The sequence below is a fragment of the Magallana gigas genome, chromosome 5 (genome assembly GCF_963853765.1).
Source record: "Magallana gigas chromosome 5, xbMagGiga1.1, whole genome shotgun sequence".
Lineage (NCBI taxonomy): Eukaryota > Metazoa > Mollusca > Bivalvia > Ostreida > Ostreidae > Magallana > Magallana gigas.
The window spans coordinates 10,100,001-10,126,461 of NC_088857.1; the positions used below are offsets into that span (position 1 = coordinate 10,100,001).

The following is a 26,461-nucleotide window of genomic DNA, read 5'->3' on the forward strand; positions in this document are numbered from 1 at the left end:
GAGATATTAACACTTTCTATTAGTCCTGAAAATTTCAAGAAAATCTATCCAGCCATCTCTGAGAAATCTTGTGGACAAAAAAAGGGGGAAAAAAAATAATAATAACTAGACACGATCTCGTTGCGAGCAACGAGGAGGTCTTCCGTCCGATTTTTAGAAGAGGAAATGACCTTGACTTTTATCTTCATCAACGAAACATATCAGGAAATGCAGATGTGATCTTAAAGAGCGATGGATGAAGGATTATACACCCCGTTGGATCCCTAATTTGAAGGACCAGCCCCATATATTTCATATTAAATAAGAGGTCTTTTGACCTAATAACACGTCTAATAACCTGTAATAAAAAGAAACCGAAGAAAAAAAAGAGGGTCTTCCTTTGTAAACGGAAGACCCTAATAACAATAAGAATAGAAGGGTCTTCCGCTGAAGACGGAAGACCCTAATAATAAAAGACTGTTTTTGTCTGAATCTTAATTGAAGAGTGTTTTTCAACTTGAACTTTAGTCCAACAACCCTTTTATGTTGAATATTTTAGTTAGAAATTAAATAAAAAGGAGAGAAAGAAATAGAGAGAAAGAACAAATCTTGGCTCCGGCGAGATTAGAACACACAGCCTTTGCAGATGTCTCAAAACATGGCTGACGCGAAATAATTCCCGAATTTGTCTTTGAATTTGGGGCGTTTCCGCCCGGGAGAAGAGCTGAGTTTTTGTATGAGATGAAAAACAACATGTAAGATGTCTGACTATTCAGGTTTGGTAACAGTGCGAGGTCATTTGAAATATTTATGCGTGTTTGTGTCTGCACCCCTGCGAATGTGTTCGGAATGTTTTCTTTATCGTTGCTAAGTAAGTAATAAATCCAGAGGTGCTCGAATGAAACTTCACGAGACTTCACCGATATTTGTTCACTTCCTGTGAAATTTCGAGCGGAAGTATAAGTGTTCGGATAATATTCTCAAAATACGTAAGTACTGGTCGTTTTTCATATCACAACCTACTATGATTTATGTTAAAACAGGAAAAGCTTTCAAGATGTATGTCTTATTTTACCATCTAGCAGTTATTTATATTAAACGATAATATTCAGAACAGAGTTATCGTTCGTGTTCAAACACGTGTAGAGTGGTTGAAAATATAACCATTGGGTTGCTTAATAAAATCATAGCCATGTTTGATGCTTGTGGTGTGCAATACAATGTTTTAAAAAAAAAATAGTGGGTGTCTGTTTTGCATTAAAACTTAGTATATCGAGCCATTTTCAAGGAACATTCTGCATAAAATGGTATAGTCTGTTTCACTATTGATGTTATTACTAGGTCAGGCGCGGATCAAAAATTAATCCTCAGGAGGGATCTCTTTTAAACATGTTAGTTGTTGCAACAGCAAACAAAAACTAATTTTTGTATAGTCACATTTATTTCTAGAACACATTTTATTCACCAATTAATGAAGATAAAGTTTAAAATCAATAAACCTCTAGATTTTATATTTGACTACCTATATTAAGAACCTAGATACATGTACTGTGAAATAGACTTTATACACGAGGTACGATTTTTACTGCGAAACTGAAAGGGTAAAATAAAACCACGTGGTCTAAAATTTGAATGACAATAACATTCGCAGGGGTGTCTGGAGGGGGGGGGGGGGTGAAAAAACCTGAGCTTGATTTTCGTCGTAAATAAATCGAAAATAGAATTTTGAGGTGTGGATCTCGGATTCGGTCATTACATGTAGTACAGTAATCTATAATTGAACTAGGTTTAAAATAAAGGTTCAAGATGAAAGTTCCAGTAAAATCAGGCCAGAAAAACTAAATGATTTTCTGAATAGGAGGGGGGGGGGGTCGGTGCGTGTACTGTGTAAATTTAATTTTCCGGTATAGGCAATAAGCGCCGTTTAATCTCAGGAATTTCGACTTGATTGTTCAATCCGCTGCATATTTGGCAGACAATAAGAATGGTGTCCGAGGTTCATTTTCACGAATTTTCATTAGGATTGAGTGAAGGGCTCGGGAGTTATGATTTTTTTTACAGTACATGTCAATCACGACAATTGAAACTCAAATGCCAAAAACTTCATAACTCTGTTAATAATGAACGAATTGGTCTGGTAATTAGTACAGTAATCTAGAATGGTAATTAGTTGAAGTTAAAGGCCCAAGATCAAAGATCAAGGAAAATCGGGCCAGAAAAACTAAATGATTTTATGAATGGGGGGGGGGGGGGTCGGTCGGTGACTTCTATATTAAACGTAGACTATTAAATTCTAAATATCACAAATTACACAATTTCTGAACAATATACATATGTTAGAACAATGTATAAGCGTTGTTTGAAAGATGTAACTATTGATTGTTTAACATCTGTTTATCTTAGGCTCAAACACTCATAAACGGCTGGTCAGTTTTCAAACCTTGTCGCAGTCACCCGTTCGTTTGTATAGTTACGTGTGTAAACTTTGGAGGTTTTTCTTAATCCCAGACAGGCAACAGATTTGTATCAGTATATAGACATGCACAAAAAAGGAAAAAGTCCACCATCTTTAATTTTAGCGTTGACTTCCAATCAGTATGAAGACAATCATTAAGCAATGAATTTCAAATTATTTGAATCCATAGACATTATCCCGTAACTTGAAATAAATACATGTATACTTTTTGGACGCCAATGTACATTTAGCCTCTGTCCAATTTACTGCATGTTACCTGTACAAGTACTTGAGAGAGAGAGAGAGAGTGAGAGAGAGAGAGAGAGAGAGAGATTTTCTAGGTTTTTATAGTGTTTAGGGAATCAGTATATCAGCAACGAATGTCAATAAACGCATGCATACATGCAAGCGTGTATCTATATATGTGAACAAATACTAATCAGTCCTCCTTTTAAGGTCATGTAGAATAACGTTTGTGCATTGCTAAATGTTGTGTGCATACAGTCATTGAGATGGCGGCATTTCTTTGATGCCGGCAAAGCGACCCAGTGAACTCTAATGCGGTCGTACTGCAGGGGCGCTTCGGCGGCATGTCTTTGATGGCGGCGATGCGAACTGCTGACAAAAACGAGCTCTATATTTGTACTAAAAAAGCTGTTATTATTATTATTTATGATAAAAATAAAACGGAAAACAATAAAAACCATCATTTTAAAGGTAAAATCGTTAAACAAAAGAAAATTAGGGAAGAACAAATAATCGGCACTCGGGGATGGAACCCGGGTCGCCTGGGCACAAGTCCAACACTCTAACGACTGAGCTACGCGGACTCTCGCTTCAGAACTTTTGAACTCAAAATCTCGGGAATGCCTGGATCGATTTTAACACGAATTTCATATTCTGAAGTGTTTTAAGCGTCTCTATCGAATAAAAACATAAATAAAATTCAAATCTAAAAATTTGAAAAATTAAGGCTTTTCATTTCCTTCCGGTGACGACCGGAAGTGACGGCGGACGTTCGGATATGCGAAGGGCACTGCAGCCGTTCACTCTCTACCTTCTCTGAAAATTTGAAGTTTCTATCGTAAATACTTTTTGAGAAAAATCGTGAATAAGCAAAAACGTAAAATCTTTAATATCTCGGTACCGGAAGTGACGATCAAAAAAAGCCCGTGTACTTTTCTTACAAATTTTGTCATGAATAAGATCTGAAAATTTCATGAAAATTGGCTGAAGCATTTTTGAGAAAACGTGACAGAAAAAAAAAAACAATAAAAATAATAGTGAAAAAGAAACAAAGCAATAACAATAAGGTCTTCCGTTGGAAACGGAAGACCTTAATAAAAAGAAACATTACAATCACTATAAGGTCTTCCGTTGGAAACGGAAGACCTTAATAATAAGAAACATTACAATCACTATAAGGTCTTCCGTTGGAAACGGAAGACCTTAAATAGTATATACGACAACTTTTGATAAGCAAGTTTCTGTGTAAGCATTCAGTTTATGAGGTAAATCTCCTAAAACTTCTGGTACTGACGGCAGGAGGATCAACAGTTCGGTTACAAAAAAACAAAATTACTAAAAATTGTTACTTTCATGTCTTTTAATACGATTTTACAATTTTTTTTAGCAAATTAAACAATTTTGGGGGTTTTTTTTCACTGTCATAGTGTACTGTACGACAGTCTCTTTCTATCAGACCAGATTTCCGGATATTGAATGTTTAACTGGACAGGTTTTTACTATGATGTTAATAGAAAAGTTTCCGGATAAAATGGAAGAAGCATGGTTTTTTAACTTTTTGATGGTCTAAAATTTACATCATAATATCCGTGCCATCGGAAATCCGGAACATGGAGAATCCACGTAATAGGGCTATGATAACCAATTTCAGTGAAGCTCACTGGTAGGATTTTGCCTGTTCCTCATTTATTTCCAACAAATTGATAAAATTCCAACTTCTGTGATCACCTTATCAGGTCCAGTACAATCACTAGATTTCGCTACTAACTTCATTTACCTACATAGCCTTATTTACCTACCTGAAGTAGGTTTATTAAGCTACTCAATCATATTTTTGTTTTAAGTGGGCATCTATACTAAAAGTCGCAATAATTTTCAATTTTGAACTGATCTGAAAACAATTCAAGAAAAAATCATTCTTAAAAATGTTGCTCTTTCTGCACAAATGCAGTCAAAGTTCTAAAAGTTTTTGGGCTATGTATAACTGTTTATGTGTTACCAAACATCTACTCCTTATATGGAATAACAAAGAAGAAATGTTTTGGTAAACATGATGATTGATTGGTAATAATTCAGCACAATGTGAAGTAATCACACTTATCAATGCCTCATTGCACACAAGGTGTCATACAGTTAATCAAACAATAGAAATGCATGTTTCCCTTAAAACTGCTCAAAAGCAGCAATGTTTTAACAATTTTTGCTCCAAGTTCCTTTTTTAAAACTACACAGTATAAATATAGGTTGACAGTTCCTTGCGACTTTTTGTTTTACATAAATTGCAAAATTGTATAAAGGTAGCTAAATAAACCTACTTCAGGTAGGTAAATAAAGCTATGTAGGTAAACAAGCTACATAGCTAAATCTATAGCTGCAGGTCTGTAGCTCCCGGTCTGAAAAAATTCGGATGGACAACCTGGGAGCTTCAGTGCCTTCAATAGTAAAAAAATGCAATTTACGGCGCACAAAAAAAATCACTTTATGGATTATTAATTCCATTTTCACACAAATTCTGTAAAAATAATTATTAAAGTACCATTAAATTTTTCAGGCAATTTACAACTGATATCGTCACTTTACTTGCTTCAGACTTTTTCTTAAACATGATAACCGACCTCCGAAAATGAAGTATATTAATTCACGTCGAGATTGAGAGTCGCCATTTTTAAATGTAAACAAACCAATTCAATTTACAGGTCTGGTGATGGTGTTTAAAAGAATATCAGAGGCAAGTAAAGTGACGATATCTGTAGTAAAATGTCAGAGGAAATTTTTGGGATCATTTGTACAACTTGTGTTTGTAAATGATATTAATCAGTCCAAAGCTAGCACATAATTGTGTGTGACGTAAACTGCAGTTTTTACAATGGGATGCATTGTAGCTTCCAGGTCATCCATCCGAATTTTGTTTAGATCGGGGGCAACAGTCCTGCAGCTTCTAAATCTAGTGATTGTACTGGACCTGCTTATTCTTAAAAAAAAGACAGTTATGATTGATATTTATGATAAACATGTTATTATATTTCAAATTCATATCTCACCCACTTTGTAAGAAAGACCAATAAATTAAGACTGTCAAAATATGGGCACACCAAAACATACATATACTGATATAGGCGTTACACAAACTTCCTACTTCAGTACGACAGACAAAAGTAGCAACAAATTGTAAGATATATGGCTCGATATATTCAATTGCCTAACTCTTCTTCGATTGATAGACTCTACTGGTTTTACTGACGATCTAAGGTTAACATTTTAGTACATACTTTCTGAAAAAAACCTCTCCAATTGTCGAAATTTAATTTAATAATTAGAGTACGCACCTGTCCGTACGGGTAAGCCATCTTGAAGAGTATTGTCAATTCGCTACCTGCCCATTTCGGCACGAATCAAATTAAATATCGTTAGATTCTGTCACGCCTATCGACAAAACTTTATTCTTACCATTTAATAAAGAACGTTATAAAAGTTTGGGTAATATTCTAAGATTACTAAATTAATCATTGATAAAGTTAGTTTCATTAAATTCAATAAGGTTTTAATTACCGGTAACACCGGTTGATCGGATCAGAATTCGGTAAAAGGGGAAAACATTTTGGACAAAATGATTTACAAATAAGCCCGCAATATTTGTTAAATTCCTATTTCTTACATTGAAAAATATCAATTCTCTAATTTTGCTTTTAATTATACAGTATCCTAGGAAATCATGGATAAAAACCATTTCCTTCTTAAATATGATAAAACCCGGCCTTAAGTTTAGCTGCCTAGTTTTACCAACTCTCGGATCAGGCCATCTCATGACTGAATCAGCGTCGAAGTTACTATGTAACTTATAGAGAGTCCAAGGTCCAACATTATACGATCATTCCCACTTATTTTGCTGCAACTAGTGTGAGAGGATGTCTCTGTTCGAAAGAAATATTTACAAGACGTCTGTGTTTTTTATGGTGATATGCCTATGTGGGATAGCAACATCTAATAATGAGGTAAATACAACAATTGTAAATTTTATTAAGTCTTTTTTCACATCTAAAAGTTGTATAGTATGAATCAGATTCACCAAATTAATGACAGGTTTTTAATGGAGACTATGACTGTCTACTCAAATTGTAATAAAGAATTTTTATATTATTGGGTTGGGCATAGCCCATCTTTTGTTGGTGTCTTACCCCCATTTGATGGTCGCAATTGATTATATGGTACCCTTCACACATTAGGTACTAAATGATTGGCTGTTCGTGCGCTCTAAAACGCACTCGCCGTTGACGCCTTTCTCTCTAGTTTTCGTTCGCCCTAGGTCCGCTCGCTCTTGACGCCGTTCGTACTTGGTCTGTTCGCCTTAATTTTATATAGGATTAATTTATATATTTTTGTGTATTCTGGTCAATTTAAACATAATAATAATCACCATTTGACTGACGGTGACATTATATTGTTACAAAAACTTGTGAATTGATTTATTTTCTTTTTTTTGAAATGTTGCTATATTTGATTTTCTTTTGTTTTTATTTTGTAATTATTTTAAAATTTACCTCATAATATAACCATATCATAATTATGAAATTTGTAGTGAGTGAAAAGATCTTACGATCTTATTATTAATTAGGGGTATATGATAATTAAATTAAGTTTGATACAGTTTCATGTTCCATCTCCGTATATATCTCATTTAGAGATCAAAGGATTGTGTTATGTAAATTCTTCAAAGATAGAATAGGTGATAATCATCTGCTAAGCTTCTGAATAAGCCAATTAAAGCCTCAAATTTTTTATTTGTTTAAAAAAACCACCAAGCGAATCATTATAAAAACAAGAAGACGGTTATCGACAATTTACAGAAATAAAATCTCACAATTATACCAAATACGTCTTTTTTTGATGAAGGAAAAACATAGAGTATACAAAAAATTTACAAAAGTTAACAAGTTTTAAGTTAAAAGTAAATGAAATAACTTATAATATGGATTATTTATAAACAAGGGGCGAACGAGGTTTAAGGCAAACAATAATAAGAGCGAAGGGACCTAGAGCGAACGGACTAAGGCGAACATGCATTGAAACAACGCCAATTTCCGGAGTTATCGTCCTCAGCGTGAGTTTCTGCAGATTTCATGTTTTTTGAAACGTGAAATTCTCGTGTACCAGAATAATGAATGTTGAAACCGTATTCAAACCCGTTTAGTAATTCATGAGCTGTATTTTGATCTGGATAACTAGTAAGCATTGATTTTAAGACATTAAGTTTGACCGGGGTTGGAGCCATGTCCCATAGGTCTTGCGTTGCCTGTTGACTGCCCACGGCCTTGACCTCTATAAGGGAATTGTCGCATATGGTCGAATGCGGGGGGTTTCCCTCTCTCTTGGCGAATGGGTTGGTTGTTGTTAACCCTGCAGTAAATAGAAGGGTGGTTGTTGTTGCATTTTAGACACACGTGGTGATAATTACAGTAAGGTCGGCCGCACGAACCTTTGTAATTAAATTCATAGCATTTGGCCGATTTATTCGAAAAATTTGTCATTTGCGGGCTTGTGAGGAAGGAACCTTGCGCTACGTAAAGAAGCCAAAGCTCAGCATCGATAGAACCCCAATCTACCGTGTGATTTCGAGAGCGTTTTAATCGGAACTGTATGTCATAATTTAACCAGTTCAAATTAGGCGAACGTTGGGCAGCTGTGCGAATGGTGTTCATATATTTGAGGATAGCTTGGGTGTGTTCAGGGAACTTGGTCAGATAAATGCTGCTGAACACGAGAAATGCATTTGTCCAGGTTTCAACAGAAGTAATTTTAATTTCTTTGTGTTTTGGCTGGATAACCAATTCACCATTGACAAAAGCTAATTGTTGTTGGGGTTCGTCATGAGGTTTGAGGGGTAACATTTTATGCATGTGGACAAATTCATTGTTGTAAATAGATTGTCTAACAATCTGAGGTACATGGGTACCCAGTGCATCTGTTACACTACATAATGAATTTGGCGTGTTGAACATTTGCATGCCGTTACACAAAGCATCGGTACAATTGTCAATAGCGTTTATTGTACCTGATTGTGTCTGGCGGTTGCTATTACTGACTGACACTGCTTTTCTGGCGGCGGCCGGTGCACGTGTTGGCCTGGCATATGGGGATTTTGATTTCCTTTTTGACCGTAACATCATACTAAAAACGTTTGCCAATAATTATGTTAATTTTACACGTATAAATTAGGCTATTCAATTTTTTAAAATATATATATATACATCTATATAGTCATTAATTACAAAAAAAAGTGGTTATTGCATCAATATACCACACCGTTAATAATTTATACATTATTCATATTCTTTGTTATTTATTTGTTTGGTTTTTTTTTTTTCTTTTTTTTTTTTTTTTTTATTCTGACCTATCGATTATACTATTTTTATAATATGTTATGTAGAACAAAAAGCTAAATTGGTATATATATTAAAAATCTGTATTTGCACATAACTAATTTTTTAATATAACTTTTTGAATTCGAAGACTTATAGACAAAATATTTTCTAAAGTACAATTTGATACATTATCCCCTTTTTGTGGGGTGATGGAAACACCCAAATCGCTTCCAACGCCTCATCAAATTTATAAACTGGTTAACGGTACATACCAAATTCCTTACAACATACAAACTTTAGAATTACTTCTCTGTCAATCTACACGTCCGTCGTCTGTTCGATATCGGCAGCGTCTCATGGATCGATAATTGCACGCGCAATAATGACGTCATTACATTATTGACATTTAAGTACCCGCGCCTATTGATTTAGAGTTATCGCGCTTGGATAAAATATTGGTTACTAAAATTATTAGAGTTATGCCGCTTGATTTATTCTTCTTCGATAAATGGCATTTACCGTATATAGCGATAAATGTAATTACTTTACGTCCCTACTTTTATTTTTATTGATTTATCATAATTCATTTTGATCACCAGGGCTGCATTTTACAAAAGAACTTACGACAAAGTCGTAAATATTTACAGTCTCGTAAAATGATCTTTAGAGAACAAAATTGACATAAAACCATTTGTTTACAAATATTTCAATTCCAATAGTTATATTTTCCAGCCATAAGAATAAATTTTTGATTAGCTGGTGATTAATTAGCATTCATTAATTTGATCGTAAGTCGTAAGTTCTTTTGTAAAACGCAGCCCTGCTGTGCTCGCCCCAACGGTCGCACCGTAAAACATATTATCAATTATATGGACAAATACTCTGACAAATCAGGGATGTATATGCTGTTATAAACTTGTATATACATGTATGTCTCTGAATTACAGTCAACTCGTAACCAGACTCGTACCCAAACCGACTTGTAATCAATCAGTCTGAGTAAAAATGACTTTTATAATATTATGCCTGTCTTCAAAGAGTGAGAAGAATTTGTAAATTTATCAATATAATTAATTGTTTTTTTTAAGATAAGATTGGATGTAAACAGGAATTTTCTATCAAATGTTAATATAGGGACCTCTTTGGCAAACTTATAGGAGATGGCATTAAATTATAAAAAATTCTTCATTCAGTTATCTCATAATTTCTTAATTATTTGTAATTATATGAAAACCTAACCTTAACAGCGTGTCTTTTATATTTACAATCCAAGTATCATTGTTTACCACCGGACCAATGGATTATGAGTCAGTTTGGGTGTGACTTCACTTGACTCCATGTCTCTGAATATATTATGAATGAATCTTTTGGTCAATTAAATTTTGTGAGCATGCAGGTGCAGGAAAAGACTCAAATTGTATGCATGTAGGAAATAAAGGTTTATTAATATAAAATTATTTCTGTCTCTGAAAGATCATGCAATTTTATCAAAAATTCAAATTAAGTTAAAAATTTCATCTTTCTTTGAGCCATGAGGCGCATAAGGCAATGCTTATCCCTGGTTTTCATGGTGTTAAGTGGATGAGAGTCATCGATTCCCCTTTGATGGGACACCATTCCATCACAGGTTAACCACTAACATAAGATGGTACCGTATTCCAGCTGGGGGATTGAGGCATTGAAGTGTCTTGTCTAAGGGTACACAAACAACATCAAGTGACCACATTGTGGCTTTCAAGAACCCGCGACCTTTGGGTTACTGGCCTTACATCTATGATAACTGAGCCATGTGCTCCACAATTCTTTTTTCAATTCCTGAAATCAGACAAGTCATTAACAATTGTTGCCAACAAAAAACCGTGATATATTTACAGAGGAATATCAAAAGCCCAAATTTGAGAAGGACTCCTGTCACTATGATTATGCTCCCAAGTGATTTTTATTAATTTACAAGGGAAATTTACATATATTATAGCAGTTCATTTAACACCTGTTTAAATATATACATATGTATTAAACTGAAACATCAATACATGTGTGTTAAACCGAAATAATCATGATCAACCAAATAGGCTTTTGCATTATTTTATTCATCTATTTTTTTAGCCCCTGTATTTTTAAACAAGGAAATCCTTTATATATTAATTTTAGAATTCCCTAACAACTATTACTTTAAAAATTTCCCTTTAAAAAAAAAAATATTTTTTTATATCTAAAGTTTGTTCATATAAATGATGCATATAATTACTTAAATTTAGAAGCAAAAACATTTTCACATATTACTTAAGCTTTTTTACCATTTTTATGTGGAGTGAATTACAAAAGTAAATTTTAAAAGAATACCATGTTCACTTATATACAATGATATATGCTTATTTGCAAAATCAACTTAGGAGTAAGATGTAGAGATATGATTAGAGGACTTACGGTACCATGATTAAAAAAGTTAAGAAATATAAATGTTTAAAGAGATACAAGTATAACCCATTGTACCCTATTTCCATTTCCTTTTTCTGACATGTGTCACAAAATTTGCAAATTAAAATGATGTAGATCTACATGATCCATAACCTTTCTTTTTTTTTTAAAGTAAATTAAAAAATTTGACTCTAACATCTACTTTGATTCTTATTGAGTTTGATGGTCTTTAATTACCGGTAATCAAAATAAATTCATATCTACATCATACATGTATTGTCAGACATACTGTTTGTTCTGTGTGTATTTGTCAATGGTTTACTTATAGTGATTATTCTCACCAGGGAGAAAGCTCGATAAAAGGCCTGATTAGATATAGTTCTGAGTTCAATGTATAACAAAACAATGTATACCCCAGTTTCTGATGCTGTTATCATAGGAACACATGTACATGTGATCTTCAGATTTAGGTCAGGGCTCACTAACACATTTACCTGTACATTTACCTGTTATACCAGGTGTAAATCACTGCAACATCACATGTTAAGTGTGTTAACTTATAACCTTATGTAATCATGCAGTCACTGAGGATTCATGAAAGTCCCACACAGCAGTTTGTAGGGTAGTCGGTGCCATTGCTCCAGTTGACCAGGGTTAATGCCTGAAAGATAACTACAAGATATTTATGAAAGCCATGTCCAGAGTGCAAAATCAGTCTACACGAAATGTCCATTCTCTGTATTGTTGTACTGTTATGGTATTTCAATCCTTCTGTACAGACAAAGCCTACATAATTAAGGAATATGATTGGGTTTTGGAATACATACAGGGATGTATATATCTCATTGTGTGGCTATGACAATGTAGTTGGTTTATCGTATTTATCTGTATACACTAGGTAAAGTAGTTTGCTCTCAGATATGAAGATTTAACAAAAGTGTTTACTGTAAGTGTTATAACATGTGACTTTTGTAGACCCAGCTTAATTTGTTGTTTTTCTGTTCAAGGAGAATAAGTACCTTGAACTAGCAACAATTTTCAGGTCTTCATACTTTTACAGGATCACTAGTAGAAAAAAAAAGAGATTTTCCAAAAAACGATTTGAACATACACCCAAAAGTTATAAACTTTATCTACATATGGGTGCATGAGTTACAATGTAGTTTACCTCTGATGAATGTCTAAGTAAAGTCATCCAAAACCAAAGTTTGTTTACAGTAGTTATTCTTAACTTGAAGGATTTTCTTGATGATTGCAAATCTACAACATTGTTTTGACAGGCGGAGGAGGAGGGTCAGTGTATTTGGTATGGGGAATGTGAAAATACGCCCTCAGGCAAAATTAACTGTCAATATAATGGACCCCCAAAGGTGATGGAAGATCCGGTCGGTATGGATATTCTCCGGACCTACTGTCCAGATCTCGTCACAGGTAAGTTAGAACTCGACAAGTCGAAGTTCATATCACAATTAGTTAATCTACTTCTGTTCATAGTCATAGTTGACAATTTATATTTGTAAAAAAACTTTTAAAACTAAATAGTTTTTATCTTGTCATAGGTTCATGTTTAGTCTGCATTTGCAGTAATGGCATTAATGATTGAAGTTCTTTCACATTCCAAATCATAACAAAAATGAATTCTATTTCCTGTTGCCCAATCAAATTACTATGTTAAGATGTTTAAAAAAAATCAATTATATCATTAAAAAAATATCCCTCCTAACTCTCTCTCTCTCTCTCTCTCTCTCTCTCTCTCTCTCTCTGAAAAAAGATTTTGTCGGTGGTAATCAGGAATGGTAACTCCTCCATTTCAGGTAACCAGACCAAGACATGCTGTGATGTGAATCAGCTCCACACCTTGCAGTCCAACATGGGGCTTCCCCAGCAGTTCTTTCTCCGATGCCCATCCTGCTACAACAACTTCCTCAACTTGTACTGCTACCTGACTTGTGGGCCCCACCAAAGCAGATTTCTGCAGTCAAATGGAACAGAGGTTACACCAGCCAACAAAACAGCTGTCAAAGCAGTAAACTACTATCTAACAAACGAATATGCCAACGGAATGTTCAACTCGTGCAAAGATGTTCAAATGCCGTCAGCCAATGAGAAAGCTTTAAGTGTCTTCTGTGGGCGGCCTGCAGACCAATGTTCAGCAGAACTCTGGCTCAGTTACATGGGATCAACAGCTAATGGCCACACCCCTTTCACTATCAATTTTGCAATTGGAGATCAAAATGTGACACAAGGTAATACCACGTACGTTCCAATGAACTACACCATCACTGGCTGTAACCAGTCATATAAGAACCGGTCGGTGTGCAGTTGTCAGGACTGTGAGGCAAGCTGTGCCCCTGTGCCACCCATCCCCCCAAAGCCAGAACCCTGCAAAATCCTCCACATTGATTGCTACTACTTTGCATTTGCCATTGTTTGTCTGGTTTTCAATCTATTCTTCTTCATATATGTCATTTGCTATAATATATTGGTTCGAAACTCTTTGGATGTTATGGATTCGCAGTATTCTCGACTTGAGGATGAGGATGAAGATTACAGTGGAGTCTTCTGTGTGAACGGTGACGGCAAGAAGAAACGCAGACCTGGAGCCCAGAGGATCAATGCCCCCAAAGTCTCCCACGCAGATATCAGCTGCCTGGAGAAAACTGGATCATGGATGGAGACACTTTTGGAGTCGTTCTTCCACGCCTGGGGAACATTTTGTGCCCGACATCCGATTCTTGTGATGGTGGTCGGTCTGGCAGTAGCTGGTGCCCTGTCCGCAGGAATCTCCGTGTTCCAGGTGACCACTGACCCCGTGAAGTTGTGGTCGGCCAAAGACAGTCAGGCACGCACAGAGCGGGACTACTTTGATTCTCATTTTGGGTACGGTATTGTTTATTGATGATAGAGGTTCCCATAGTTACATAGTTTGTACAGAATTGCTTTGTCACTTGATAAACAATGATAACATTTGATAACCATGTTTCAGTTAGTTATTTATAATTAAATTGAAGTGAACTCATTTACAAGGCTGGAGCGTTTATTATCTTTATTATAGTTTAATGAGTAGGAAATTAACCAGTATAGGAGGAAACAGGAAAATTGAAGGTCAAATTTCAAGGAATAAAGTATATACATGTATGGGCATAAAATAACGGCTCATTATTATGTTTTTAAGGAAACTTCAGCCTTAATATATTGTTTGTGAATTGTAGGCCATTCTACAGGACAGAGCAGCTAATTATTACTCGACCCAACAACCACACAAATGTTGTACACAAAAACCCACCCCCCTCTGTGGACACTGTCAATTATACCAGCATATTTGATAAGGAGTTTCTACATATGGTAAAAATTTAATGGCTTTTGTTCAACTAGGATAATATTCGTGAACAAGTGAATAAAGTTTAAATTTTATCAATCTGAGTTGTGTTAAATAAAAGAACTAAGTCCTTAACACTTTCAATCTCCTATAGTGATTCTCATTGCACAAAAATGCAAATCCATGTATTCAAAATTAAAGTATTTCAATCACTTCAAGCATATTTTACTGGAGGTTGAAACATAAAGTAGCTAGTGAATTATGATATTCTTAAAATTTGTCATAAGAAGTTTTTTTGAAAGTATTGCCGAAGACTGGCCTAATTAAGTTTGACACTAACCCCAAGTACCCCTCTGATTCCCCACTCCCCCAGGTACTGGACCTTCAGCTGGCCATTCAGAATCTGACCGCTGAGTACAATGGGGAGACAGTCACCCTGGAGGACATCTGTTTCCAGCCCCTGGCCCCCGACAACACCAAGTGTACCATCCAGAGCATCCTCCAGTACTTTCAGAACAACCACACCAACATCGACAAGGTCGTGATGGACAGCTACGGATTCTTCGTCGTAGCCGACTACATAGATCATCTCCGTTACTGTTTGCAGTAAGTATATACATAAATCTGATGGCAGCCTTGTACACATTGTATTGTCAGCTTTTATCATCGACTTTGTATTGCTTGGATCTCAGTTTCAATTTTATAGAAACTGTGTTTGATGGAGGTGTTTTGTTACTTGTTGAGAGTCTACAGAAGGACTATCGATTGTTTAATTGGCACTGTTTCAATTACAACTTTTCTGTCGCACAACTGCTCCTTAGATTAATCTTGGTTTAACAGTCAAAGATAAGACACCTACTCATTGGCTGCAATGATAATTCTGGCTCAGTAATCCTTGACTGTCAAGAATTTATCTTCTACACTTAACCATCAACATAGCTCTGTACAGATGTGGACATTTTTGAGATAGTACAGATGGCTTTGTTTGACTTTGTTGTTATGTTGAGGTGTTTTCTTCCTATCAGGGCACCTGCATCAACACAGGACACAGTAGGTCTGAACATGAGCTGTCTGGCAGAGAGTGGTCAGCCAATATTTCCCTGGATCTCACTGGGAGGATACAAAGGTAGAATTCAAAATCAGTACTCTCTATCTCATTGGTTAATAATGGTATGTAACGCTCTATTTCATTGGTTAAAGGAAAAAGGTTGCACTTGTTCAAACTTTTTTTCTGACGATACAATAGCTTAATATGCTGAAAAATTCATTTATATTTAAAATCAGCCCCAGTTTTCTCTATTTTTGTATTTGATTAAAAGTTATTAAATTAATAGGGATGAATTCTAAAGCCACAGAATTTATACTCATATAAACTAGGTTGGACAGTTAACGCTATATAAACCCACCTATATGTGTGTAAATTCTATTGCTTTTAAATTTATTCTTATCATGGTTACTCTTGGAGAAATGGCAAAAATGAGTAATGTGATTATATAATGACTGTTACTCATGAATAGGCAAAAAAAGAGAAACTTATTAAAGTGTATTCGAAAACATTGTTCTATATCAATGTTAGATGGAGCTGCTGTAGAATGTGACATTAACATTTTCAGGAAATGACTACAAGTCCTCTGAAGCCTTGGTGATCACTTTTGTTGTGAATAATCACTTGGCCGAAGAAAAGAACAAGAAGGCAGAGGCATGGGAAAAAGTGTTTATTGAGAAGATGAGGTCTTTCTCCAGTCCCAACATGACTGTGTCCTTCTCCTCTGAGGTAGGCTTTTTGTACAACTAGGGAATTAACTGTACACATGACTGTGACCTTCTCTTCTGAGGTAGGCTTTGTGTAAATATAAAAAACTACTGTAAATTTGACTGTGTTTTGGTTTGTTTCAGCGCTCCATTGAGGACGAGATTAACAGGGAGAGTGACTCGGACGTTCTGACCATACTCGCCTCCTACCTCATCATGTTTGGTTATATCGCACTCACGCTCGGACAGTACGGCGATTGTGTCGACTGCTCTCTGCCCAAAATGCTGGTATATTCTAAAGCTTTACCTCTGTAATGTGTGGTTTTGTGGGAATCATTCTATCCCAGATAATGTATGATTTGCAGTATATTGTAATTTATGGCATTTATTTAATGTAAGTACAATTTACTCTCTGTGGACATAGAGGGTTATAAGATCTGGTTCCACAGATGTGTTGGTCTAGCTTACATTTGATATTCTCTACTGTCTGTACACAGGTGGATGCTAAGATCACCCTAGGTCTGGCCGGTGTGTTGATCGTACTGCTGTCCGTCTCCTCGTCCCTGGGTCTTTTCAGCTACTGTGGGATAGCCGCCACTCTCATCATCATTGAGGTCGTACCGTTCCTGGTTCTGGCTGTTGGTGTCGACAACATCTTTATATTGGTGCAAACATTTCAGGTAATTACAATGTACAAAGAAAATATTCAGCTGCAGATTGCAGTACATCTGTGTATGCAAAATAATGCTCTTTTAAAATCTTAAGTTATAGAGACTTTTAATCGTCAGCAATTCTTGAAAATAAGCTTCTTATTTGCAGAAAACAATAATGTAAGAAAATATATATATATGTGCTATATTTATGATATTTTCTGTAAGATTATGTATTATTTTGTTCACAAAATTGCCTAACAAATACTAAGTTCACAAAATCATTTTTAATACTCTTTTCAATGGAAAATAAGCCTATTCTTAAAAATAAGCTGCTCTTGGAAGCAGGGTATTAAGAGACACATTAAATATACTTTAGGGTTGTCCTTTGATTTCTTACAGAGAGACAAGCAGAGGCCTGGAGAAACTACAGAGGAGCAGATCGGTAGAATTCTGGGGCAGGTCGGGCCGAGCATGATGCTGTCCAGCTTCTCCGAATCCATCGCATTCTTCTTAGGCAAGCAGAAGTTTTCAATTTTGCCAATGATTTAGTCAAAACATTTCAGATCCTCGCAAAATCTTAAAGTCAGATTTTGCATGCTTTAATACTACTTGTAAGTACATGTTTACATGATTCCTTTAATTTGACATTTTAGGAGCTTTGACAAATATGCCTGCTGTGAGAGTGTTCTCCCTTTACGCTGCAATGGCCGTCCTCTTTGATTTCCTACTTCAGATTACAGTTTTCATTGCACTTATGACACTTGATGCCAAGAGGCAAAAGGTACACAACAGGAACAACTAAAGAAATCATTTATATGTCATTGATCAGTTTATTGCAGAATTTCTTTTCATTTTCAACAAATTGTGCTTGAATTGACCTTGTTATTTGTTTTGTAATCTGCTTTGTGTAGATTTTTTGTGGCCTTAATGCATTATGATTTAATTTTCTACATACATTGAACAGGGTAACAGACTTGACATGTGTTGCTTCGTCAAAATGGGGAACCAGAAATCTGGGGACAAAGACAGTGAGGGATTCCTGTATAAGTTGGTCAAGGACTACTACTCTCACCTCCTGCTGAAGGAGTGGGTGCGACCAATAGTGGTAGGTTCACCGCCCCCCACACAGATATATGATAGGTTCACTGCCTACTACACAAATCTATGATAGGGTAACCCACAACCCCCAAAAATCTATGATATGTTCACCGACTACCACAGAAATCTTTGATATGTTCACCAACTACCACTTAAAGAATTGGTTCACTGCCTACCACACAAGACTGTGGTGATAGGTTCACCGCTTCTCACACTAATCTATAACAAGTGGATCACTGTCTGCCCAACACACAGATCTTTAATGATGGTGATTTTATATGTACATGTATTTTTTTCTATTTTTAGATGTCAATTTTTGTGACCTACTTTTGCATCAGTGGAGCAGTCATTCACAATGTAGGAATTGGTCTGGATCAGAAACTTTCCATGCCTGATGTAAGAGCTCTCTTTTAATTATACCCCCGCAAACGAAGTTTAGGGGGGTATATTGGTTTCACCCTGTCCGTCTGTCCGTCTGTCTGTCCGTCCGTCTGTCCGTCTGTCCGTCTGTCCGTCTGTCTGTAGACGCAACTTTGTCCCCCCTATAGAATTTTTTATTACTGCATGGAACAGTTTGAAAATTTGAACATATGTTGAACACCATCTGAAGATGTGCACCTGCAATTTTTTTTAAGATCAGACAAGATTTAATGATTTTATGACAGTTTTCATTTTCCTTATTCTATATATTGTACTAATGTTGAAAAGTAAGGGAGGGAATCCTTACAGATTTTATTAATTAATTAATAGAAAACACTCTAAAATATATTTATATAAATACATCCAGATGGAGTTTTTTGTCTTTATGTCTTAATTAATAAAAAAAAAATTATTTTTTATAAGTATTCTATCAACTGACAATGCAAAGTTTTTGTTTGTCAATGATAAATTCTTAGGAGCTAATAAGAACATCAAAGACAAGTGTGGCTGAATTCATTTGTCCCAAGGGAGCCATTATCTGAGCCATGGTTCAGATGGAGCATGTGTTTAGGGGAAATTGATAATCTGTAAAGTGGGTGATGGTTTTGGGGCTATTTTAAAACTGTTTCATGTAAACCAAAAGGTCTATCATTATAAGGAAATAAATAATATAATGATTAATTTAAGAAGTTAAACTATTTTTAGAGGTTGTTTAAATTTATTTGTCAAGTAAATTGATGAAGTGACCCTATTGGGCATTAATTTAAATGAAATTCAAAATTACTGATATGATTGCAGTGTTTTGGAAATTTTAAAATTGTTTGTAATATTAAATTTTCTTTTTTTACATATTTTTACATAGTATGGTAATTATGGTAATGTTTTGGGAGTGTATTGAATTTAACAAGTTCATCAAAGAAAATCATAGTCCTATGGGATCAATTTTCTGATATGGAGTTCCATTGTGCCATAGGAGAAAGTGAGGAAAATTTGAAACAACTAATTGCATCTGTCAAGACTCTTATTAGAAAGATATTGAAAGTTTTATCAACAGAAGAGCATTGCTTGGCTACCGGTATTTCTATTCACTGCAAAGGGAAGGGTTATTGTCATTTTGTTGGTTTTTCTTTAAATCGATTAAATTAAAAAAATATATCATCAAATACATACATTTGTAAATGTATTACTGTTATAGATATGTATTTACAGTGAAATTCTGACAATTTTGATTTTAATTTTTCTTTGTTAACTAATTTTTTATTTTTTTTTACAATTCTAGAAAATTTTTTTGGTGTGTGTTCCAAACCTTTATTATTCAATTCAATTATTTGTCCCATTTGAAATTAGCCTAGCGGGGGTATTAGTCCCATTAGGACAGTTCTAGTTTTTTTTCTTTTTGTTTACTCACATATTTTTTTGATTTTTGATTTCTATTAATTTTTCATATAACATTATCTTTTAGTAAATAATTCACCAAGAAAGTTGAACATTTATTTTAGTACTTGTATTCTTTTTAAAGCCTTTTCTCAAGTATGTAATGTGCAAGCAATACAATCTAATGGGCTATGCCAGAGATACTGTCTAATTCAGTGAATTGTAATTAATTTACAATTTTCAAATGCAGGATTCCTATGTTTTGGATTATTTCAAAAACCTGAGTGCTTATCTCCACACTGGAGCCCCCGTTTATTTTGTGGTTGAACAAGGACAAGATTACAAGTCAGTGGAAGGCCAGAACTCCATCTGTGGAGGGAATGGCTGTCCACAGAACTCCCTGGTCGGACAGATCTACACAGCGTCTCTACAGTCCAATTAGTAAGTTTTGGAACGGAATGCTCAGAAGTTTACAAATTTAAATAATATTTTGTTTCCATATCATAGTTTCGTGAGCTTAGAAATACATGGTATTGAACCCCTTGAATATAAGTTACATAGTGATATAAGAAGTAATTTTCATTTTCAGCTCTAGGATAGCCCAGCCTACATCGTCCTGGCTAGATGACTACCTGAGTTGGCTGTCCCCGGGTGGAGACCCCCCATGCTGTAGGGAGACCAAATCCTCCCACCAGTTCTGTCCCTCAACAGGTAAACAAACACCCTCCATCATAACACACAGGTAAACTTACACACTCCACAGGTAAACATACACCCTCCACAGGTAAACATACACACTCCATCATAACACACAGGTAAACATACACACTCCATCATAACACACAGGTAAACATACACACTCCATTATAACACACATGTAAACTTACACACTCCACAGGTAAACATACACCCTCCATCATAACACACAGGTAAACATACACACTCCATCATAACACACAGGTAAACATACACACTCCATTATAACACACATGTAAACTTACACACTCCACAGGTAAACATACACCCTCCATCATAACACAGGTAAACATACACACTCCATCATAACACACAGGTAAACGTACACCCTCCACAGGTAAACATACACACTCCATCATAACACACAGGTAAACATACACCCTCCATCATAACACACAGGTAAACATACACACTCCACAGGTAAACATACACCTTCAACAGGTAAACATACACCCTCCATCATAACACACAGGTAAACATACACCCTTTATCATAACACACAGGTAAACATACACCCTCCACATTTAAACATACACCCTCCACAGGTAAAGATACACCCTCCATCATAACACACAGGTAAACATACACACTCCATCATAACACACAGGTAAACTTACACACTCCACAGGTAAACATACACCCTCCACAGGTAAACATACACACTCCATCATAACACACAGGTAAACTTACACACTCCACAGGTAAACATACACCCTCCACAGGTAAACATACACACTCCATCATAATACACAGGTAAACATACACACTCCATCGTAACACACAGGTAAACATACCCCCTGCACAGGTAAACATACACCCTCCATCATAACACACAGGTAAACATACACACTCCACAGGTAAACATACACCCTCCATCATAATGCACAGGTAAACATACACCCTCTATCATGACACACAGGTAAACATACACCCTCCACAGGTAAACATACACACTCCATCATAACACACAGGTAAACATACACCCTCTATCATAACACACAGGTAAACTTACATACTCCACAGGTAAACATATACCCTCCATCATAATACACAGGTAAACATACACCCTCTATCATAACACACAGGTAAACTTACACACTCCACAGGTAAACATATACCCTCCATCATAACACACAGGTAAACATACACCCTCCACAGGTAAACATACACCCTCCACAGGTAAACATACACCCTCCACAGGTAAACATACACCCTCCACAGGTAAACATACACCCTCCATCATAACACACAGGTAAACATACACCCTCTATCAAAGCACACAGGTAAACATACACCCTTCACTGGTAAACATACACACTCCACAGGTAAACATACACCCTCCACAGGTAAACATACACCCTCCATCATAACATACTGTGGAATCAGTTAACTTTAAGGGGGTCAATTTTTGTGGGTTGAGAATTTTGTAATGGTTCAAAGGGATCTTACTTTCTTGATTCACTTGAATAAAAACAGTTTTTCCTTATTTGCTGGGATGATTATTTTTGGGTAAGGGGTACCAAGGAAATTTATGAAAAGCCACCATGAGACAACCATATACCATTTGTTTACAACAATTCTGTACCTGATAATGACTGATTCAGTAACAATGTTGCTTAGTGCATGTAAAGGTTGAGAAAAAGTTGAGGGATTGTGATCATGTACTTGTACATCTTGCTGATTTTAATATTTTTTTTTCAGACAACTCTTCTGTATGTATTGGGTGTCCAATGGGAAAATCAATTCATGGGAGGCCGAATGAAAAAGATTTCATGAAATATCTTCCATGGTTCTTGAAGGACAACCCTGGGCTCAAATGTGCTAAAGGGTAGGAGACTTTGTGTGCATTTATTCCTGCTGTTAAATTTCTGTCTTTAGATTGTCCATTCCAGCTTGTATACAATGTAAACAAATTGAGATTTGTTTTTTTTTTCACAGAGGACATGCTGCCTATGGAAGTGGAGTTAATCTCATCAACAACAAGACAGATGTCGGAGGTAGGTATTTTGTCAGTTACATCAAATGACCGTCATTTGTTTAAGTTTTTGTCAGCAATTTTTTAAGATTCATATTTCTTTGATTTTAGCAACCTATTTCATGACATATCACACCATTATGACTGAAAATGAGGATTACATTGAGGGCCTGAAGATGGCCAGAAAAATAGGAGACAACATCACAAACACCCTGAGAACAATGCTCCATAACGACAATATCAAAGTGTTCCCATACAGGTAATATTAGGGGTCATACAAAGCCATTTTGTATTCCATACACAGTATAGATAAGATTGCACAAATAATAAAACTTGTTTACAATCAAACCTCATTTATCTATTGCAAAGACATTTGACCAAGAAAAAAAATTTTTTAAAGAAAAAGATGTTAAAAATTAAGAAGTAGAGCTTGAAATGCATAAGTAACAGTGGTTGGGACTTCAAGTCGCTTCCATATGTTTGTAGTTGGAGATAATCCATTTCTGAGTGTTTCATCAATATTTGTTTATCACCATTCTATTTGGATTTCATTTGAGAATATGTATTTATAGAAGAAGTGAAACACCACACTGAACTTTAAATGATCATGAACTATGAGGTGTTTTCTGTTCTCCAGTGTGTGGTACGTGTTCTATGAGCAGTACCTGTCCATTGTGAAAGACACCATCCAGAACCTGTGTATCTGCATTGCCGCCATCTTCCTGGTGACCTTCCTGTTGCTGGGCTTCGACTTCTTCTCGGCCATCATGGTGGTCATCACGATCGGCATGATACTGGTGGACATCCTGGGTCTCATGTACTTCTGGGACATCACCCTCAACGCTGTGTCCCTCGTCAACCTGGTCATGGTAAGGCTCGCTGTTCTTAGTTTAACCAATCAAATAATGTCTCAACAGAATAGCAGGTTCCTCAGCTAAAATTTAGTTAATAGAGTACAGGAAATGAAATCAAGATGTCTACAATGCTTACATACACTGTATGTTTTATTTTTCAGGCTATTGGCATATCGGTGGAGTTCTGTGCTCACATCATTCGAGCGTTTGCAGTCAGTTTACAGCCCACTCGAGTTGAGCGAGCTCGGGAATCCTTGGCACACATGGGTAGCTCTGTGAGTGTCTCTAAATCAGTCAACAGGAGTCTTGTTCTGTTGTTCATTTTAATTAAATGTTATTGTAGTATGAAACTTTCTGATAAAAAAATTATGTTGTTATTCCAAATTCAACGCAATTAAATACTGTAAATTCCTAATGAAACGCAAAGAATTAGTATTCGGGTAAAATTGCGAGAAGCACATCTCGCGGATTTTAAAATCTTGCTTTAATTTTAACAGATATAAACTGTTAGGAAATACCATGAAAAATCGGTGTTCATGATTTTAAATTCTCACGATTTAATGCAAAACGTTAGAATCATGAAATTAAGTACTGGTGTGAAATAAGGAATCCACAGTAACGCCATTTGAGAAGTAAAAACCATGTATCACATTTTTCAGGTTCTGAGTGGCATTACACTGACCAAGCTGGGAGGAATAATTGTGCTGGCTTTCTCCAAATCGCAGCTGTTTCAGGTCTTCTATTTCCGGATGTACTTGGCCATGGTTGTATATGGAGCCTCACATGGATTAATTTTCCTGCCAGTTTTACTTAGTTATATAGGTACGTGATGGTATGATTATTAAAACAAAAGCTTTTATGAAGGAAGTATAAAAACAATGCTAGATTTTAACTTTTTATTATCAGCAATATTAAAGAAGGTAAAATGACATGTTATTTATTGATTTATAGGGTCTCTCCTCCTATGAATGTACATGTACAAAAAATAATTGTTTAGAATATTGTATAACGTTGATAGTGACATGTGTGCTTCTGCTTAGATAGAGTCTAGCGTAATATGTTAATAATTATGTACATATGTTACAACTGCTTAGAATTCATATGAATTTTAGCAAAAAAACAATACAATATATTATATGAAGAAGATTTAATTAAGCTTGTGAACAAGTCCTGGGGTCATGAATTTTAAGTTCCTCATCCCCAACATTCCTTTTATTTATTTAAGGAAGAGTTAAGATATGAGAAATGTAGAAAATGTTTTTATTTCCTTATTTCTGTGCCTTATATCAGTGAGATTCACTGTATATACAACAGACAATATATATTCTCGGTTGGAAATTTTCCTCCCGATCTCTGATTTTATAGACAGCTTCACTTACTGGTAAAGCAGGGATAGGGTATTCAAAAGTTTTAGACAAACATTAATAAATGATTGTAATTTGATTGATTTTCTTTGTAAATGCTTTTAATATGAAACTTAAAAATATTTATACATGTAAATTACCAAGACAATTTTCCTGCTAAAGTTATTTTGATTTTTTCCTCTTTCTATAGGTCCACCACTTAACAAAGCCAAATTATACAAGCACCAAAACAGGGACCAGTCAGAGAGAGACAGTATAGCTGAACCCAGACATAACCGCTCAAGTTACGACGCCATCCCCGGCTGATGGGGGCATGGAAGGAAGTCCACAGTGATATTGTCATAGTCATTCCTGACCCATCAAGTCAATCATCCATTTAGCAGGAAAACCTCTCACTCATTGGGTAAAACCCCTCTTTCATCAGGGAATCCCTATCTGTAAGGGAAATCTTCATCAAAAGAACCTACCACTGAGATTGGTGCACATTACTCTATTTAGATAGTGCTTTGTCTTTCATTCCTCTGTTTTGACCTTTAATCTCTTGGAATTCAAAGAATATTTGGATATTGGATATGTTGGAACAATTGTGTGTTGAAAACATTTAAATTTTTAAGTAATAATGAGACATATTTTTAAAATTTATTTTTGATGCTTGGGAAATGTACATGAAATGACAAAAATTCAATGTTTTTATTGTCTAAAATCAAGGATTTTGTTGTTATATTTAGAAATTTATGAGATTGATTGTGATGCAATGCATTACAAAATCTAGTTGTACAGGTACGTTTTATTTTGTTGCTTATTTGATTTTGTTTTCAATGAAATATATTATGTAAAATTGAGTATTTATTAAAGGTATGTATGCTACTTTATGTAATTTTGTATGCTGGACTGTAATAGTGCCGAAGAAAAGTGCTGAATATGAATATTAAAAAGTCACGATGAAATAAGAGTCTTAGCTTGTTTTTGAAGGGATGCTCCATTAGAAATGAAGATTTTATCAAGATAATATTTCATGGACCACAAGACCAGAATTTGCAATGTTTTCAGTAACACATTAGTGTGAAGGGAGTTGACATTAAATACAAAATAAATGGTTACTGTCTTGAAATGTAAGCTATATTTGGGCGAGGATAAGAAAACGTGACAGGGCCAGGCTTGCCAAGGTAGAAAACACACAGCTCGTTGGATAAAAATCAGATACCTCCGCAAATCACGAGATCCTATATATATTGTTTGTTACAATATAAATTGCATAAAAGCACATTTACACAGGGGCACGCTCTCTTTAAAGGGGATATAATTAAGAATTGTTGAGTTTGTATTTTTCAAAAGTCTTCTCAAAAACGATATGGCCAGGAAAAGCTGGAACTTGCGTAATGTATGTAAGCATCCTCAGGTAGGGTAGATTCAAAGAACAAGAGCGGACAATGACTGAC

The 26,461-nt window shown here is 35.4% G+C and overlaps 2 protein-coding genes across 2 annotated transcripts in view; one reads left to right on the forward strand and one right to left on the reverse strand.

Annotated features, from left to right (window-relative positions):
• The window catches only part of LOC136275314 (peflin-like), a 17,184-nt gene extending 11,019 nt beyond the window's left edge, over positions 1-6,165 (reverse strand). The window contains exon 1 of the mRNA XM_066084053.1: positions 6,007-6,165. Coding sequence (XP_065940125.1) covers positions 6,007-6,027 — 21 coding nt within the window. The 5' untranslated portion in view covers positions 6,028-6,165. The remainder of the gene's footprint in view (positions 1-6,006) is intronic.
• A 290-nt stretch (positions 6,166-6,455) lies between these two features.
• LOC136275313 (NPC intracellular cholesterol transporter 1-like) lies at positions 6,456-25,945 on the forward strand. Its single transcript, XM_066084052.1, has 22 exons — positions 6,456-6,672; positions 12,738-12,888; positions 13,272-14,337; positions 14,670-14,802; positions 15,150-15,382; positions 15,802-15,902; positions 16,390-16,550; positions 16,673-16,816; positions 17,026-17,208; positions 17,581-17,695; positions 17,835-17,962; positions 18,146-18,286; positions 18,586-18,675; positions 20,324-20,514; positions 20,663-20,784; positions 22,531-22,657; positions 22,768-22,826; positions 22,916-23,063; positions 23,442-23,673; positions 23,820-23,933; positions 24,318-24,480; positions 25,213-25,945. Exons 1-22 carry the CDS (start codon positions 6,586-6,588, stop codon positions 25,326-25,328), a joined length of 4,005 nt encoding a protein of 1,334 aa, XP_065940124.1. The 5' UTR covers positions 6,456-6,585; the 3' UTR covers positions 25,329-25,945.
• The last annotated feature ends 516 nt before the right edge of the window (positions 25,946-26,461 follow it).

Excerpts from the sequence above, each read along its gene's own strand:
- LOC136275313 (XM_066084052.1), top strand. The coding sequence starts at position 6,586 with ATGTCTCTGTTCGAAAGAAATATTTACAAGACGTCTGTGTTTTTTATG. Across the intron at positions 6,673-12,737 it reads TAGCAACATCTAATAATGAG|GCGGAGGAGGAGGGTCAGTG; the intron begins GTAAATACAACA and ends TTGTTTTGACAG. Across the intron at positions 18,676-20,323 it reads AGAAACTTTCCATGCCTGAT|GATTCCTATGTTTTGGATTA; the intron begins GTAAGAGCTCTC and ends TTTCAAATGCAG.